Source organism: Melospiza georgiana, chromosome 3, assembly GCF_028018845.1.
Source record: "Melospiza georgiana isolate bMelGeo1 chromosome 3, bMelGeo1.pri, whole genome shotgun sequence".
Taxonomy (NCBI): domain Eukaryota; kingdom Metazoa; phylum Chordata; class Aves; order Passeriformes; family Passerellidae; genus Melospiza; species Melospiza georgiana.
In genome coordinates, this window is record NC_080432.1 from 49,613,651 (window position 1) to 49,632,547 (window position 18,897).

General features: G+C 41.9%; 1 protein-coding gene across 4 annotated transcripts in view; it reads left to right on the forward strand.

Moving 5' to 3' along the window:
* RASGRP3 (RAS guanyl releasing protein 3) overlaps window positions 1–18,379 on the forward strand; it is a 58,747-nt gene extending 40,368 nt beyond the window's left edge. For 3 of the 4 annotated variants that reach the window (XM_058020502.1, XM_058020505.1, XM_058020503.1), the window contains 8 exons: window positions 2,857–2,934; window positions 6,854–6,970; window positions 9,131–9,246; window positions 10,001–10,148; window positions 13,597–13,633; window positions 16,122–16,247; window positions 16,763–17,127; window positions 17,640–18,379. In XM_058020502.1, coding sequence (XP_057876485.1) covers window positions 2,857–2,934; window positions 6,854–6,970; window positions 9,131–9,246; window positions 10,001–10,148; window positions 13,597–13,633; window positions 16,122–16,247; window positions 16,763–17,127; window positions 17,640–17,648 — 996 coding nt within the window. In that variant the 3' untranslated portion in view covers window positions 17,649–18,379. The remainder of the gene's footprint in view (window positions 1–2,856; window positions 2,935–6,853; window positions 6,971–9,130; window positions 9,247–10,000; window positions 10,149–13,596; window positions 13,634–16,121; window positions 16,248–16,762; window positions 17,128–17,639) is intronic. The other variant, XM_058020504.1, reaches the window with a different exon arrangement.
* The last annotated feature ends 518 nt before the right edge of the window (window positions 18,380–18,897 follow it).

Sequence of the window (18,897 nt, forward strand, 5' to 3'; positions counted from 1 at the left end):
GCTTTGAGAAGCAGCTGAAAGAAGCCAGCATTTTGCATGGAATTTAGCATGCCACAAACAAGGGAAGGTTTTGGTGTATGGGCAGCAGGGACACCTGCCAGGTTTACTGGCACAGGAGACTAGGAAAGCTGAGAGGGATGCAAGTCCTGCCTTGGGCTGAGTAAATGAGTCTGAGTTACAAGCACAAGTCAAGTAAATGTGTTACAATTCAGCTGCCAGCGAGCCAGAGGACATTACATGAAGATGGACTCAGTTCTTAGTGCATGATTGCTCTTAGTCTGTGATTATTCCTCTTTTCCTGACTTACTGACCACGCTTGCTCCGCCTGCACCCAACCTTGTATCTGTTTCTGTACCATGTGGAGCTAAGATGTAGTGAAAAAGGACCTAAACACAAGCTGGGCAGTGCAGCAGAGAGGAAAAACAGCTTTAATGACAGTTTTGCCTTTAGAAAACTTATATTTGGTAACCTTACCTGCTGTGCACTGGTTTGGCTTTTTTTCACATGTGAATAAAACCTGTGGGTACATGTTTCATCACTTTCTGTGGAATGGAAGTGGATCTCAGTTTCTCAGCTAGACCACAGTGTATTTATATGAACTGTGTTAAAACTCATTCGATGCCACCTTTTTCCCTTGCTATTTTTATCTCTCAGTATCTATTTATCTAACCTGTTCTGAGACTATATGCAAATGACTGGAAAGCCCCAGGCATTTGTACAATCTGGTGAAGAGAATGAGAACTACCTAAACAATCAAACTGAAAGTCACCCTCCCTAACTTGTGTTCAATAAGTTCCACTTAAAAAGAGAAAAAAGTCATGTATTTCTGATCACTCCCCTACCTTTCTCAATGCCCCTCCAAATTGCTCAGAAAAAGAATAGGACAGCAATGATAGTCAAATTAGAATAGAAACTGCCACTCACTGTAAAGCTTATTCTAGGAAAATCCTTATTATACTTTATTTGTTGTAGTAAAACTGTAAATAAAATATAAAATGAATGCTTACATAACTACTTACATAACATAATCATCATGCTTGTAATTTTTGTGCTGATGTATGAAACTTCTGACCTAGACAATACCTTGTCCACTGCATGCTTGCACATTGTGCCTAATGAAGTTATATCCACTGCTTCAGATAGGGTCATATAATTCAGGGAGGGAGAGATACAAGCTTGCTCAGTAAATACTAATACATTTCCACTCCCAGATCCACACCCAGCCCATCTGGCCTGCCGAGAAAACTGTGCTCTTTCACAGAAACCAGACAACACCTTTTGAATCACCATTTCTGCTCTCCCAGTCTGAGCTGATAACATCATGCGCTCCACCCGAGTGCTGCTTGTGTTATGCCACCAAGGAACCTCAGAATGCAGTCTCTGAGCATCTCACCACATGATCAATATTTATTACAGCGCTTACTGGTTCAATTTTGTCTTTAGGACAGGCCCTTACCTCAGCCTGTGACAGCAGCATGCTGGCTGAGGGAAGGAACCTGCAGGATGCACAGCTTTCACTGTGCCCTTAATTACAAAGCGCAAAAATCAGCAATGTTTCAGCTAGACAAAATGAATAATGTGATTTCCAGACTTCTCTAAAGCCATGTGTTTGCTTTGGGAACCTATCTTGGGAAAGGACACAACTTGTGTCTTACTCATCACACAAAATTGTGCCTAAAAGAGGGTGGTTCCTAGAGGGGGTTTGCAGTAGGTGTCACTGGTCCCGCTTGCTACTTACTTGGCACTTCAGATTCTCTAAAAATAACCTTCTGTCCCAGTCATTTAGTCAGTACTAATTCTATCTGTCTGCTCGGGAACAGCAAAAAATCCTTTTAACTCAATCTTAGCTTAACTGGGGATTTGCAAGCTGGATGATAACTTCAAATCATGTCAATCCTTCAAAGCCAGTTAATGCAGGAACACGATCACAGGAAGCATGCAGTGTTTGTTTCCTCTCATTGTCAAACATTAGCTACAGTGCTGATTACCTTTCTCCTGCATCACTGCAGAGAGGGAGGAGTTCACTGCAGACATTGATCAGTGCAGGACCCCAGCTGCCTAAGTAAAAACAGATTCCTCCTACCTTAAGTATATTTATGTGCCTTCTTTTTTTTTTTTTTTTTTTTTCCTCAATAAATCCTACAGGGAAAAGAATGAGAACATGGCAGACAAATCTTTCACTTATCTAGAAACAGCTGGAAGGCAATTTGCCTGACTTGCTGAGAGGTGACCAGGAGCAGGCCAAGCTGGGCTAAACTGGGATTTAGCCAGTGGAGCATTTTTCTGCATCACCAGCAGTGGAAACCCAGCCTACCTCTCCCAGGCCTCTGTCTGCCCAGGGCTTTCCAAAGAGGCATTTGCTGCATGGGCTGATCTTTACAGAAGACCTGCACTACTATGACCCTTCTTGAGGAACAAAATAAAATCTGAAATCCTTCCAACCTAGCCTCTCTACAGCTACTGTCCTGAAGTTTTGGCATTAAGCAGGCTGCCTCTCTGTGATCTCTCATGAGCACTGAGCTGCTAGAAGCAAGTGGTTTGTGTAGGGGTGGTCTTTGGAGCCCACGTCCCTCTGTGCATGGGCATGCAGCCCCTCTCACCCTGGGGTCAGGGCTGTTCCAGCCCTCAGGGGCAGTGACATGAGCAGCAGCGTGCTCTTCATCAGCCTGGCTTCTGTTCACTTTGGGCAAATCCACTTCTCCAGCAGCTGCACGGGGCTTTGGCCTGTCTCCTGAGCTCAGAGTAGCAAAATGTTGTGTTTGCCTTCATTGGGAGGTATATATCTCAGCTTAAAAGCCTGTCATATCCAGACCAGTCTAGTAAATGTTACTGTTTCCCATTCTTTCTTACCTATAGCTGTCCCTGGACCTCTACCACACTGAGGATGACATCTACAAGCTCTCGCTGGTGCTGGAGCCAAGGAACTCCAAATCTGTAAGTCATTTTTTACTGCTTTTTGACATATTGTTTATTTTGTCTGCATGCAGTTGATTTAATTTTTAAATGACAGTAAATGTGGTTCCTTATTCATATGTAATATAAAGTTTTGTAGTGTTAGATTTGAGTAGAAAACACAGGAACTATTTATAGGTTTTATTTATTTCTCCCACTATGCACTTTTATTTTAGTGCATATTGGGAGAAACAAATAATGGAACATGCCAGATGTCGCTGTTAATTATTTTTCAACAAAACCTCTGCAAGTCCTGGAAAACAAAGTTCTGCTTTAGTTCTGCTTTATAATCCTTTATAAGTTTATATAAATTATTTATTGTGTGACCCTTAGCTGATTTTCTGTATGCTGGGGCAGTTACATAAAACAACACTAAGTTAAAAGGTTTGTTTAAGGCAAGGCAAATAATTGCTGTAGTATTTTAGAACTGTTTGCTTAGGTGTAATTGGCTGCATCTTGGGCTCTCAAGCAATGTTTAAACAGATGAGAATAGATGTTAGTCTTTATTTGGTTATGTGCAACTAAAGTTAATGCTGTATTCATGCATTTTTCTTTATTTTTGAAAGTCAAAGGATACAGATAAACCTCATAATTAATAGTTGAGTTATTACTCAATATTATTACTCATAATTAATAATTGAGTTCCACTTCAAGTATTAATTATTCACTTTCTTCTGCTGCCAAAGGCTGGGAACTCTACTTTCCTCTGAGCATTTCTTCAGTGTATCAACATTCTCATTACCTTTCATATCCAGCCTGTGATGCTCTCAGGCTGAGCCCTCTCAAGTCTGACAGCAGCAGAAGCTGAGAGTGGCTGGAAATGCTTCACAGGGGGTGAGAGCAGGGTCCAGGAGTCTGAGATTATACATTCCAGTGCTTTTTAAGGTTTTGAAGCATTCTTAAAAGCCAGAAAGGAAGCAGAACCCTTAAATTTCCAAGTTTAGGCTTCTCTGAGGTTTAAAATTATTAATCTCTTACTCTTGGAGACCACTTTGAGGACTATGTGTGTGATCCCAATGATGTATTATGAGCAATGATAAGGAAACTAATAAATATTTCCACAGTCAACACTAGCTCAGCTTGAACATTTGAAATTTCATTGCTGAGCCTCCAGTCCTTGTTTGGTACAATTTGACCACAACAGTTGTTTATTTCAGTCCTTCTGGGTCCCTCTCATTACTGCCAGCAAAGTTGAAATGTCGCAGCCCTATGCTGTGGAAGGACTGACGGACCGCTACCGTAAATGAAGAAAATTATCACATTGCTGCTTTGATCTCCAGCCTGAGCTTTAAACAGGACAAAAGCATTACAAACAATGCTGTGAACTTTAACAGTGCCCAGCAGTTGTGGGAGAGTTCTGCACAAGGATCAATGAGCAGCCAGTGACATTGAGCCATGGCAGCTCCCTGATGGGTGAAAAGCTGCAGCTGAATCGACAGCAGCCAGACTATTTGAAGCTTTCTTCTCTTTGATGGAGTGCCAAAGCACACAGGCTCCATTACAGGGGAAAGGATCTGTAGGGCTTTTGTATGTGGAAAAATTTGTCAAAGGCAACATGACAGCCTGGTTATGTCATTCCAACTGCTCCTTGATTTATTGTTATGTGGGTACCACTCCCATGCAGGTGCACTAGGGAGGAAATGCCTCATGCTGCTGCAATCACTTTTGGGCAAAAGTGGAGCTGATCTGTTAGCATATCAGTCTGCTGTCAACGGGGACTTGAGCAAGACTTTCTTCTGCTGAAACTGGGAGGAGACCCTTCAGTCAGTATAGCAGCCTTAAAAAAACTCTGAGGAATGACCACCAGCTGTAGTATAGCACCTCCTTGTCACAGTGTCCTGCTTTTCCACAACCATTAGTGATCTTCTTGTTGGGAGTTTTCACTGATACAGCTATTATCTAGAGGACAACTCTGCCTGGTGCAACTATACCACTCATGATGCATTTGGGAATTTCTTTTTTGTTTTCAGCAGAATTCACTTCAATGCCAAAACACATAGATGTTTGCAAACATCTGAAGATGCTTTCTCAGTCTACAGTACCATGGTCCCTGTGCTGGTGAAATAAATGGGAGATACAGTGGGAATCACAAACTGCATGGCCAGATACAGTGTTCTGGAATGTTTAATAAATTCAGCTTGGAAGTCTCTGGACAGCCAGTTAGCACCTTTCCTGATAGGATGCATTTCAAATACATAAATAAAATCACCATTGTTCATTTGACTCTATGAGTGCAACAGAAGAAGAAATAATTCCCTTTGGTTAGTGGTCAGTAACATGAGGATTTCATTGCAACTTGTCAAAAAAAACATAAAAATTGAATGAGACTTCAAATGAAATAGCCCAGAAATAAGAGGAAGGCTCCAGTGAATTCAGTTTCTTTCTGCCATTGCTCACTCAGACCAGCAGATGTTAAAAGCTCCTTGTGAGGTCTTGGTAGTCTAGCACCACACTGACACTTTTAATTTGGATGCTTTGAGTCCATGCTTTTGGCAGATAGAGCTGGATGTTCAGGTTCACTGTGTTTCTTATGAAAATTGAATTTTGTTGATATAGGGGTGTTTTCCTCCCAAACTTACTTGTGCACATTTGTATGGGTCAAAATCTATCAAGGTGTTGATAGAAGCTGTTCTAACACTTGAAAAAGGAAAAACCAAATTAATAAAGCAACCCACTAACCAATCCTGTTTTTCTTTTCCAACCAAACACAGTAAAATATGAATCTGTGACCATTTCTCATGGTCACAGTCATGGATGTCAAAGTCTGCAATACCATTGCTGTACACAATGAAATGTGCAACATCTTTACATGTCTTAATTGTCTCCCTTTCAAGTCACAGAAATTCAGAGTGAGACAAATGAGATCCAGATTCTTTGCTCATCAGCTAACACAGGGGCCTTCTGAGACTGTGGACCCTCTCCCTTCTGACCCAAAACACTGAATTTTTTCTAATTGACACGGCTTCACCTGCTACATGTCCAGTGCAGATGCAGGGAAAGGCCAGTTTGTCTTGCAGAGTTGTCCATGCTAACTGGGTTTTTTTAATCCTTACCTGAAAATGTGTTCAGGTTTGTCCTATATTTCCTACTTCAATAGTCTGAGTTGCATTTCAGAGCTACTCCCAAAGCACTGTAGTGGTGTGGAAAGAGTCAGGTTGTGAAGTCTGTGCATCCAGTGAGCTGTCAGCTACTGTTCTGTCAAGACCAAGACATTTTTAAAATAAAATAGTCTGGCTGGTGTTATCTGCAGAACAAGTCAAAGGTTAGAGCCTTTCTACTCAAGCTGCCTAGATGAATCAAGCTGTGCATCCTGGCACATCTCAGCTGGAAACCAGCAGGATCGCTGAGCACAATTCTGCCCTGCTTCTGCATCCTGCTGTCCTGCTGGTGGCACACAGAGCAGGAGCAGGAGCTTACTCTGGTTGAGGCACTCCCTTGTGTGGCTGCTGGGCATGGTCCCTCCAGCAGGGAGTTGGGGCAGACTGTGGTGAACTCCTCAGAGGCTTTACAGAGGAGCAAAGCAGGTTTCTGGGCTTACCTATTTCTGATGCCCACTGTGTTCACAAACCCTACAGACCCTCCTTCCTCCCTCCTTCCTTCAAGTCTCATTACTGTTGAACCCTCTGGAGATGTCAGTGAGGAAAGACTGCTTGGGTTTGCTTCTGAGCTCCCTGGGTGGTGGCAGTGAAGCTGTGAGATGCCACAGAGAGCCTGACTGAATCTGTTAGTAAAGACAAGCAGCCCTTAAAAACCTTGCCTGGTGTTTTGCTGAGCACATTTTTACAGCACAAGCACTCCAGCAGTTTGCCGTTGTAACTCTGACATTTTGAGCTGCTTTTACTGGGAAATTCAGCTTCTTAATTCAGATTTGAAAATCCTTGTGTTCTGATCCATCTGTCAGCAGCCTACCTCCCCCACCACCCCCAACAAGCCAGTAGTGCCACTGGAGTGGGCATCTGGAGTGGTACCTAAGCCTGACCCCACAGTCATCAACAAGCACATCCGGAAACTGGTGGATGTAAGTATTTGGAACATTACACTGGTCTAAGAGAATGGTAGGTTTGATATTTTCATCATTATAATCAGTTTCAAGCTTATAATGACATTGTTATGGTTGGGGTGAATTTCAGACATACCATAACAAATTTGAGCCGTTACTGATACCTTCAGAAATACTTATTTTATTCCTGCAGTCACCAATGGGACTAGTAAACAGGTTTCTGGGTGCAAGGAGCAGGCTTTCAGAAGCATCTGGCTGCTGTTTAATAGGTTTGTCTAGCAAATATAAATTCAGAGTGCAAGTTTATTTTCTGCACCTCTAGCCACATAGCCACAGCTGAAAAGAAAGCAACTCAGAAACAAGGTCTCATACATTAATAGGTCCAATGAACTTTTCTGGAAACTATTTCTGGTTTTTAACTTGCTGTTAGTTTACTGTCCAGAGCATGTTATGTATGGTAAAGATAGCATTGTCTTGATGTCTCTTTAAAAATGTGGACATGAGGTCACACATAATTAGAGCTGGGATCTTCTAGCTCCAGTTTGGAAGGTGATGTGTTGTGCTAGGTAATGTAAACAAAGCTAAACAGATTCCTTCAGAGAGACTGAACTTTTCTTTCTTCTTTTTACAAATTAATCAGTATCTCTGGGAGGAACTATTAAATTCTGATTTTGTTTTTGTTACAGATCACAAATTGGGGTTATGTTGTTAAGATAACCTAAACAAACTCTTCAGTTCTCTCACCCAGATTTCAAATATAACTTGTTGTTTACTTTTTGTACATGACCTTTTTTAAAAAAAAAGTTTAATTTTTCTTCTAATGTGGGATGCCAGAAATGTACATGCTGTTCCTGAATTGCTTTTGTCAGTGCCATATGTGTTGATAAAAATGACTCCACATCCAAACCTCTCTTTGATATCTTGTTAAATAGGAAGTCTGCCACAATTCCTTAATCTTTCCAGAATGTGCTGGGTGGGAGTTTATGTTTGTTCCTATAGTTGAGGGAGTTGCAGTTCCCCATTCCACAATTTGGCCTGGTTCAGGACATGTGATTTGAGTTTGACAGGATTAAAGCATGGTTTGGGACTTTTATGGATACAGCTCACTAAAAGGCTCACACCACTCTACAACTGTTTTCACTTTGCCAGTATTTGTTGTTTACTTGCTGCTTTGAGTTGTGCTTTAGCCATTGTTTTTATTACAAAAAGTGTTGAATACTACTTGGGTTTGTGTTTTAGTTCTGTCTTTATGATGTTTTTTTGAGGTCTGCCAGTCATTTCATAGAAATGGGTTTCATAATGTTCTTGTTAAAACAGATGTAGTGTCCCTTGTGACAGGGACACTCCAGATGCCTTTCAGGGGTCTTGGTATATTGATGTAATGTCTTTATCAACAACATTTTCATCTAACGAAGGAGCCTGTACTTCACTGTGTGCCTCTCAGATAGCCATATTGACTTTGACACTCATGTTTTTACCATCAGCATGGCATGTAGCTTTAACACCAGAGATGTTTGCACATCTCTGCAAACAGGAAGACAGAATACAGTGACTCCTTAGCAGCTAAGGAGGACACCCATCACTGCATGTGACCTTTAAATTTGATCCCATGTCTGGTTTTGCTTTGGGGTGGGTTGGGGTGGGTTGATGGAAGAGAGTCGTTGTTAGGCACAAATTGCTCATGACTGGGGTGTCAAAATATTAGTAAACAAAATAGATTGAAACAGTACTGTGGCAGAGTAGAGGTGACCACCTAAGAGAAAAATGAAGCCAAAACCATCTGAAATACTCATGGGAAAGCTGCTGTTGTTTATATTGTTGTTATACTTATGAAGCAAAGGGAATATGTCATCACCTGGGGCAGAATTTTAGTGACATTTCCATCAAAGAAGAAAAAGTAAAGCAAGAATAATTATGTGTGAAGACATGTGGAGGATCATCACTAGATAAATGCTGCTGTCAAGTTTCCTTTAAAAATCAGCAACTTTTCCCATAGAGTCAAATAATATGCATATTGAAATACTAAGGAAAATAAAAGGAATAAAACAGATGCAACAGAGCATCTGAATAGCTAAATAAAACATTAGTTTGCATGTAATTATATTGTTGAAGAGGCTGGTATAGACTCAGGATAAACTAGATAATAGTACAATAGCATCTTTTTGTTTTTCTCTCCAGTCTGTCTTTAGGAACTACGATCACGACCATGATGGTTATATATCTCAGGAAGACTTTGAGAGTATAGCTGCCAACTTCCCCTTCTTGGACTCTTTCTGTGTACTGGACAAAGACCAGTAAGCTTGGAGATCTCTTTGTGGTGTTTTTTTCCCCCTTTTCCTCAATTTGAAAATTCAGAAAATACATAAATTGAAGAAGCAGCGGCTCCCAAATTTCTTGTGTCTGACAAGATTACTGAAAGCCGAATTCTGTTATCATTTAAATTCTTATACTCTAGGTTGGAGTTCTGCTTTACCTGGTAATTTAAAAATCATTTATGTAATAGCTTAATGACAAATTCCTGCTGGGACTGACTCAAAACCCTACAGTACTGTAAAATTACAGTGGAGATACTCTGCTCAGGCCAGGCATCAGACTGATGAAACAAGTAAGTTCTGTACAGCACATGGGAAATGAGTGCATGTAGCAGAGAGGGGGTAACAAATACTCTAGAAGGTATATATAGCATCCATTTCGTAGACAGCTGGGCTTGATTATTCTTGTTATCCAGAATCTCTTGTTATCCAGTGAAGGCTGGTGGCCAGCCAGAGGCATAACCTTGTTCTGTGTGAGCAGTAAGTCAAGGTCTTTCATTTAGTGGCCTGATCTGTGCTCTCATACCACTAACAGGTGAGATAACAAGGTTCAGTGTTACTGTTTAAAGAAATATAATAACCACAAAGACTGTAAGGGTTTTTTCCTTCCAGGACTCTTGCAGCTCTTTCAAAGGATGTGCTTTGTGTGCTATGTGCTTTCTGCAATGAGAAAACCCCAAATTTTTCAGTGCCAAGAGCAATGACAGATCTGCTCTACTTTTTATTTCCCTTACAGAGATGGTCTTATAAGCAAAGAAGAAATGATGGCTTACTTTCTGAGAGCTAAATCACAGTTTCAGTGTAAAATGGGACCGGGGTTTATTCATAACTTTCAGGAAATGACGTATCTTAAACCAACTTTCTGTGAGCACTGTGCAGGATTTGTAAGTATGATTTTAATAATAGCATATCTTAAAAACAACTTTTAGCCTTTAATGTATATGAGGTGGAACTGGTTCCATGCATTGCTCAAGTGTCTTGGCCAAATAATATCTCATGGCATTCAGAAGCAAAAAACATTTACTCATGTTGTAGCTGTGCTATCCAGTTTTGATTTAGTGGTTTCTTAAAACTGCTGTTTGTAGGAATTTCTGTTGGGGGGAACAATTATGTTGGCTAAAGGATGTTAGAGACTATATGAATGGTCTTACGTAGTTTATCTTAAATTCTTTAATTTGGCTTGATTTCCCATGTACACAAGCTCAGGGGAAAATAGATGTCTGGAGCAGAGGATGTAGATGAGGCAAAAGCTGTTCTTTCTCAGGAAATTGCACATGGCAACCTAGATATGTTCATAATTCTCTGAGTGGCTGTAACAGCCCTAATTTTCCCCCTATTGAATTAAGAGATCTTCTAATTTGGTAAAGAAATCAAAAGTGCTTCCAGCAGTTCTGTACAATAAGAATTTGTAGAATTTATTAGTTGGAGGTTGTTTTTTTTTTTAATTTGCTTTTTCTCTCAGCCATAACTTACCAGATGTCACTTATTAGAATGCTCTCTACATATCTGGGAAAGGATTGGTTTTGTAGACATTTGTGTTGCTTGTAAACCTTCTCTAAGTTTTCCACTTCAAACCAAATGTAGTGAAGAATTACTATGATATAGAAATTACTTTAATGGACACTCTTGGCTGAAATCAAATGTCCACATTTAGACAGCTAAAGCAGTAGGGGCAGAGGGCCATGTCCTCTGTTTGTGTGTGGCTCACATAACAGGCTGTAACTCAGACCCTGTCCCTGCTCTCCAGAACAGATAGCTTTATTCCATGATCTTTTCCACTAAGCAATATTTCTTCGTGATGGTTGAAAGTACCAACAGCAGCATTGCAGAGTGCAAAAATGTGCCTCCTTTCAGCCCTGCCCTGGTGTTCTGCTCTAGCCCATGCTCCCATTTTCCACTCACATCTTTTGTGACGTGTCAGTCCTGTTTGGGTGCCTGAAGCCCCTATCATTGCCGCTGCCGCTGATCAGCGCCACGGGCAAGAAGGAATTCCGCCTATTTCCGCTGGAGCTGCAGAGGCCCTGGCTCCTGGTGACATGGTCAGTGCTGACGTAGGGGTGTGCTGCTGGCTCTCAGGCTGACAGCTCCAGCAGCCCCACAGGGCAGGGCCTGAGCCTGTTGTTCCAGGCTGCCTTGGGAAGACGTCATTGCGTTCGTGACACTCGGTGCGTGTTTGGAAGGCTTCCACGGCAAAGCAAGGCCCAAGGACTGCCCTGAAATGTTCTCTCCTGCAGATATTTTTCTCCTACATCAATTTTTTAATTGGCCATTGTTAGATTTTTCACGTCTCCCTGATTACATCCAGTGCAGGAATGCAAACGAGTAAGGGGTTCTACAGGAAATGGAAATAAGGTCATTTTTCCTGTCAGCTCACTGAAGTCATTGGCATTGTTCTGTGGATGAGTTGGACTGATAGGACAGGAACCAACTACAGAATCTGCTGCATATTTGTTCTGCGTTTCAGTGCTAGTCATCCACGGGTGGAAACCTAATCTCAAACTGATGCACTGATTCACAGTCAAAATAATGTGCACTGACCATGCAGCAGGATGAATTGACATGACAGGGCAATGCACACAGTTATTAGAACGCTACAAATGCTGAAGGTCAAGCTAAGACCCAATGCCATTAAGCAGCCCAAAGTTGATATGCCCATGGCCAGTCGCAGTTCCGTCCCAAAGCTTGAGCTGCACCCCATGGCAGGATGGGTGAGCGGCCGTCCTGCTAAGCTTTATAATCTGAATTTGCACAGATCCTCTTACCTTGGCAGCAAAGCTGTGTCAGACACATTCAAAGCTTTAGGTCAGAATTCATGACATGACACTTTAGTTAAGCTTCCACTGCAGTGTGTAACCACAACAGTGGTGCCAAATCTGAGTGGGAGGAAGGTACAGAGATAAGAAGGTGAGGAATGACTAGAGAGGCCTTCAGTGGGAACAGATTAGAGCTTAAATGAAATAAGTAACAATCCATGTCTCTTACAGGGATCTTGTAAAAGAAATCTGGGAATATAGGTCATCTCTGGTCTTCCAGGAGGGACTGGGGTGCTCCCCTGTTGCTGCCTGAGCACAGCAGCTGTATTAGCTGTACACATGTATGGCATTAGCAAGAAAAGAATAAGCCACAGGCCTTCTGTGGACCCAGCTCCCACTGTTGTCCTTTCTGTTCTTTTGTTCACCATTCTTCTTCCTTGTCTAATCTATTTCTGCTCTCTCCAGAGCCCCATTTTTGCTTGCTATTGCTATTGTGCAGTATGTGGGGTGGTTTTTTTTTTCCAGAATCTTTCCATTGTGTTTATTTTACTCTTTCCTTCGTATTTAGAATGATCTTCATCTCTTCCGTTTGAACCTTTCTTTAATGACCATATTCACCCCCTGCTCTCTGTGCGTGTGTACTTATAAATCTGGTGATGAGCCACACACAGTTTCAGTTGCCTGGATGTGCTCACCCTCCCTCGTGAATGAGTTCAGGAAAAATAAACACCAAAGTCCCCAGTTTTTTTCCTTTTATGCTAGAGTTAGAAAAACTGCCCATTCCTCTCACTGCCTCTCAAGAGTGGAAATGCTTGTTTTTATAATGCTGTGGCTGTAGATACAGTGCTGCTGAGTACATAGAAAACAATTTACTAGGGAGGTTCCCTGTTTCCAAGTAATCCTGCTCATGTGGCAGTGAAAGCTTCCCAAAAGTGGGACCACACACACTGGCCCTTGGATGTTTAGCATTTGGTAGTTGCAAGTGTATGTTGACAAGAACAGCTTTGAGGGAAGGCAAAGATGGAATTTCACGGCTTTTCTGCCTGTTTCATTCTTCATCTGTTTGGGTTGAGTTTTCTTTTAAGTTGGAAATGGCAGGTGCACAAATCAGATTGCTATGACTAGGTGTGCTAGGAACCAGTGTGGGAACCAAGAACCCAGTTTTTATCCCCAGTGGTCTCTTCTTCTGCTCTGTTTGAATGTTTTGGGTCAGTGATGTATCTGGAGAATGGATGAACGCTGGAAATTCTCCTGCAGATAACATTAAGGGAGCCTGGAAGCAGAATGTTTTCACTAAGCTTGATATGATAGCACATTTTAACCCATTCCTGGAAGCAAAAGTCATCTGTGTCTCTCCTTCTCTGGTAGTCCCATTACTACAAGTAAGTAGCAGAAGTAAGGGAGAAGCCACACAAGTCTTATCACAACTAGAGGGGGAAGTCTGCCTGACAGGAAGGGTGTTAAGAGCAGTTGTATCCTGTTTGTGCTTTTGTAGCCATTGGTACTTCCTCATTGTGACCTTGTTTTCCTTCCAGCTTTCTTTTCTGATTCCTTGACGTTCTTTTGTCTTTCTTTGCAGCTCTGGGGTATAATCAAACAAGGCTACAAATGTAAAGGTAAATAAATACTACAAGGATTCCTTTCAAGCTATGGGTGGTGGGTTGTAGTACAAGTTAGTCAACCATACCTTTAACTAAAATGGCATATATTCAAACACATTCTGCATTTGGTATTGTCCATGAGCAGTGACTGCTGGCACACTATGAATTTTCACTGCACTATAATGCACATTACTACATTGGAATACAGCAGGAATGCAAAGATTCTGTGAGATAAAGGTCCAAAGCAGCCCCTGACTCCGTGACTTCTTACCAGTAAAGAAAGCTGTAACTTTCTACCAGTAAAGACCTTGTAAATTGGAAGACCAAGTGTTCTTGTCCTAACACTGAGAGATCCTGAAATATATCCCCTGAGACTCAGGCCAGGAAAAAGTCTGCTGGCAACAGTTTGTACATCCATGTGCATCCATGTGCCTATAGTGAAGCATGCATGCAATTTAATAGTGGCTGAGCTAGAAATAGAGAAATATTTAATTCCTAGACTGCCCAGCAGGTCTCATTGCAAGACCTTCTTCAGACATTCAACTCATAAAAAATGCTAGAGCTCTTACATCCCACTCCTTTGCCTTCATAAATATTTAATTTCTTATGCAGTACTTGTACCATATTAATCAGGCCAGACCAAAAAGGGCATTGTAGTGGTCCTCATTGGCTTTTAAATCCTGGACCTGTTTATTTCTCAAGCAGCCCAACTCTGGCTGAAGGACACTGTTGATTTTCATAGCTGTAGCTGCCTCTCAGTTATTCAAAGGGGAAGATTCACATTTGTACTGTTTTCACTTAGTCTTACATAGACTCCAAGGAGAAGGATAAAGAATCCACAATAATTTTTTTTTAGGATGCACCATACTCCTGTCTCTCTCTCTCCACCCACAAACCTCTCTTCCTCAGAGTGGGATGGGAAAAATGTCCATGGCTAAATTAACATATGTAATTCAGATATTCCTGATTACTTATCTATCATCTTAGAAGCTTTGAAAGGGCTGGTTGCAGTCTATAGATTTATTGGTAGGATGAGGAAACGAAGGTAAAGTTTTGTCACACCAACCTGTAAACTCAATCTGAGATCTGAAAGTTGAGCTTCTGTCCTGCATCACTGCCTGTAGCAGTGGCCCAGTGGAGACTGAGCAAAAGTGGCTCTGTAAAGTCAAAGTTACAGGCAATGAAGCATGAAAGTAGCAGAGCAGAGCTGCTTACTCAGATCCTGCAGTGCTCAACAATTTGAGGGTGCCTGCCTTTTGTTGCAGCAAAACCAGCTGCTCTGTGTTCCAGCATCACTGCAGTGTGACACCCATTAGGGATGAGCTCTGCCTTCAGCACAGAGCTGCCATCCTGTTTGAACACAGCAGGGGGAGGGAGGGAGTTCCTTCTCCCAGGTCTGCTGCTTACCCCAGCACTGTGAGTAATGAGATAAAAGCCAGACTGCATGGTCTGCGAGTGATAGAAGGAGTCCTGCACTTCAAGAGAGATCTTTAGTGTATCTGAGGGAGTGTCACCTTTGAGGCAGAGAAAGCATGGGCTGCTGCATTAGTCATAAGAACAAGGTGTTGGCAGAAAGCAGAACTCTCACCCATCATGCCAGAGCTGCTGCCATGAGCAGAGAGGTTCCTACAGCAGAGCCATAAATGGTTGATATTTAAATAAATTAAATAAACCTTGACAATGCTCACCCAGAACAAAATGTTGGGCTGTGGAGCAGCAGAAGAGAAATAAGGGAGATGGGAATTTTTAGACAATGGAAAAGGATAGAGAGGAGAGCAAGATTGTGTTTGGGGCACATTCTCCACCCTTCAGCCCTTTCTTGCATGTAAGATCCATACTCCAGCCACACTTCAGACAAATGTACCTAGTCATGATGTATCCACAGTGATTTAAATCCCAGCAGAGGCTTGGAGTGCAGAAAAGATTCAAAAAGTCTTTTCTGAGTGGATGATACACTTCCACAGAGCTCATTCATGTGCCAATGTTGCTTACTGAACTACTTTTACTTAGTTTTAAAATACAATAGTCTACATTGACCTCCAGCAGTCCTTCCAGACACTCAGGGTATGGATGCTCTGGTGTCTTCCAACCAAACCTGCTTACTATAATGGGCCCTGCTGGGTCAGATAAAAGCCAGCCAATAAATAACCTATACCCCTCTTGGTGGGAGCAGAAGTTTTATGTTGGGCATACACAGGATCATATCATTCCACATCTCTTCTTTGAGACTATTTCATGATTAAAATATCATCTTCCCTCTTCTCTTCTGCTGCCATTTTTCTACTAATGGCTGTCATGGAAATAATCTTTTTTTTTTTTTTTTTTTTTTTTTTTGTAATGCCCTTCACACCAAATGATCCATTTCTGTGACACTCTTCACAACTTCTGTCAAACTTTTTGTTCCTTCAAAGTCCTTTCTTGTATCCGCCTGCTAATAGCCCTGAGGGATTACCAGATAGTTGTGGCTTTCCATTTGATGACTTGACAATTTATTTTTTTACAGATTGTGGTGCCAACTGTCACAAGCAATGCAGAGACCTGCTTGTGCTGGCATGCAGGAAATTTTCCAGAGGAACTTCAGTAGGCAGCAACCATGGGTCTCTTCCTAGCAGTCCATCTCTGCCTCCAGGTGAGAACAGTTTTCTTCCTGTTTTAAACCATTTCTGGAATCCTCTCTAATGGCCAGTGTCCTTGCTGCTATTTTTAATTTTTCGTTTGCATCAACACACAAAGCAGCACCTCTCCTTTTTGCTGCACTATGGCTTGTGTTCAGTCCTTAGATTACAACATCCTTTTCTCCAGGGATGGCTTTACTGTCCTGTCTAAGGCTTACTATCCTCCTTACTGGCACCCCATCCCAGCTGAAAAGAAATGAAATGGTGTTTCTCCTTTTTTATCACTTAGGAGCAAGGAGACGTAGGGCACAATTCTAGAATTGCCTTATGCCCTGAGCATGCAGATGGTAAGACAATAAAATCTGTACACACAGTGTCAGAAACAGTTTCCAAGCAGCATGTGGATATTGATAATTATAGCACTGCCTCATACAAAGGGTTACTCCCCACCCTCCCCCATGTTTGTTAACTTTTTGTAAAGACCTTGAAGCAGAATACTTAGACAAAACAATTCCACCCTCTCTTTCAGTCCAAGATGAAGTATTTGAATTTCCCAGTGTTGCTGCAGAACACCAGGACCTTGATGGCAGAGCTATCACCCTCGTCACTGGCTCTTCGCGGAAAATTTCCGTGCGGCTGCAGCGGGTGACCACCAGCCAAGCAACACAGACAGAACCACTCTGGCATGAGCCAGGCTGGAATGATTCAGGTTCCCACACTTTCCCCAAAATGAAGTCCAAATTCTACGGAAAAGCTGGGAAGAACAAAGGCTTTGCAAAGTGGGAGAATGAAAATCCCAGCATGCAGGCTGATGTGGAGCTAGAAGCCGAGGCCCCACAAGATATACAGGATCACAATGGAATAGAAACTCTCCCAGAAACACAAGAATCCGAGGTGAGTTCCAGAAGAAGCCAAGACAGCTTAAAATCTGCTAGTCTGAAGTCTCATAAGGTTATCTGATGGCTTTCAGGGTGCTTTTTCATTCAAATTTGTCATTGCTTCTTGCACAAGAGTCACTTTCAGAAGAATGCTAAATCATCCATAGATCCCTGTTTTCTACACTGCACTACACATGTGCTATGACACTGTAACTGGAAGTTTGGGTCCTGGTGTCAATGTATGCTTTTTAGTAGTTGGTACTTCTTATTTTGAAAAGCAATAAAGTAGCCTAGTGGATGTCTGGCCACCTTCTGTCCTGTTTTATCCTTGCATTGCACAGTTCAGGGCTCCATGAGAGAGCAACACTCACAACAATTACCATTCTGACAAATACAGGAGTCCAGGCCAGGGCAGGGCATTGATCTGATGTCTGTTGCTATCATCCATAAAGTTTATGCTTCCAAAGCCTCATGCTTTTATTGACCATCTCTGCCAGCATGTAAATGCTTATTTTCTTCTGCTTGCAGGACAGCTGATTGCTCACCCTGAAGCACAGAAAGCTAAAGATGACAACTACAGCAAGTGTTGATGGACTGTCACAGACCACATTTGGCCATAAGGAGTGTTCCCATACCTCATCCTTTTAAAGCCAACCATTGCCCTGTTTTCTTAGCTGAAAGGTGTTATAAGGCACTATTTATTTTCTCACGAGGAAGCCATTTCGATGAACATTGCACAGCCACAGCAGAACAGATCTCTGTGCTCAGTGGTTTCTCTTGTATGACTTTTGTGGAAACTTCCTCTATGTGCCAGTGAGGATATATTCACCCTTCTTTAAAGGCACTGCATCATTTCAGTATGTCTGCCAGCAATAGCAAGGGTGAGGACAGAAGCCAAGCATCCAAGTTTGTTCAATAACGCTCCTTTCCCAAGGCTTGTCATGATATTTAAGGAAAGAAGTAGGTGTGTGTGTGTGTTGATTAAATCTCAAACAAAAATCTCTCCCAAAATACTCTATACTGAAATTCTTCATGCACCTGGAGTTTTGAATTTTGGCCATGTTTACATTGCTGCAGTGAACGTATTGGTGTTCAGCACAGTGATATTGGTTCCCAGACTGGGGATCCTTCAAAGAGGCAGCAGCTGGCTGAGACTGAAAGAATTCCAAGACACTATGTGTTTTTCTGGTTACACCACAATGGAGAAGGGTCATTTTTGCCAGCACTGATTATGGTAACATTAGCATGCAATAAACACTTTAGTTTTATGTGTGTGTGTATTTGTGTCCGTGTATGTATGTGAGTTTGGTACTTTTCTCTGGTTAGAAAGCTGTACATGTTAAGACTAAATGTTCTGAAGAGCAATCTCCAAACCAGCAGATTGCTAAGGTAGGATCTAGCACCTGAATTATAATGGTCTGGTTTGAAGTTGCTTTTCCCAGAACTGTTAAGTTACTGAAAGAGGACAGTGCTCATCTGGAAAAAGAGAGAAAAACAAAACACCACAAAGCTCAAACCTGAAAAACTGGCACACGTGTTAGTCTTCTTATCCCATCTCCCCACAAAACAGGGGTAGGGAGCGTGCATATGTAGCACACACTCTGATTTAAAACCCAGTTATAAGATGTCCTACAAAATCCAAGTTATTGCACCCTTCAACATGTTCTAAACCTTGAAGATGAGAGTCATTTCATAGACTTCCCTAACACAAAACTGACAGCTGCACTCCTCTGTGGTAATTTGACTGTAAACTGCACTGGGACTACATGATACCTGCCCAGGTTTG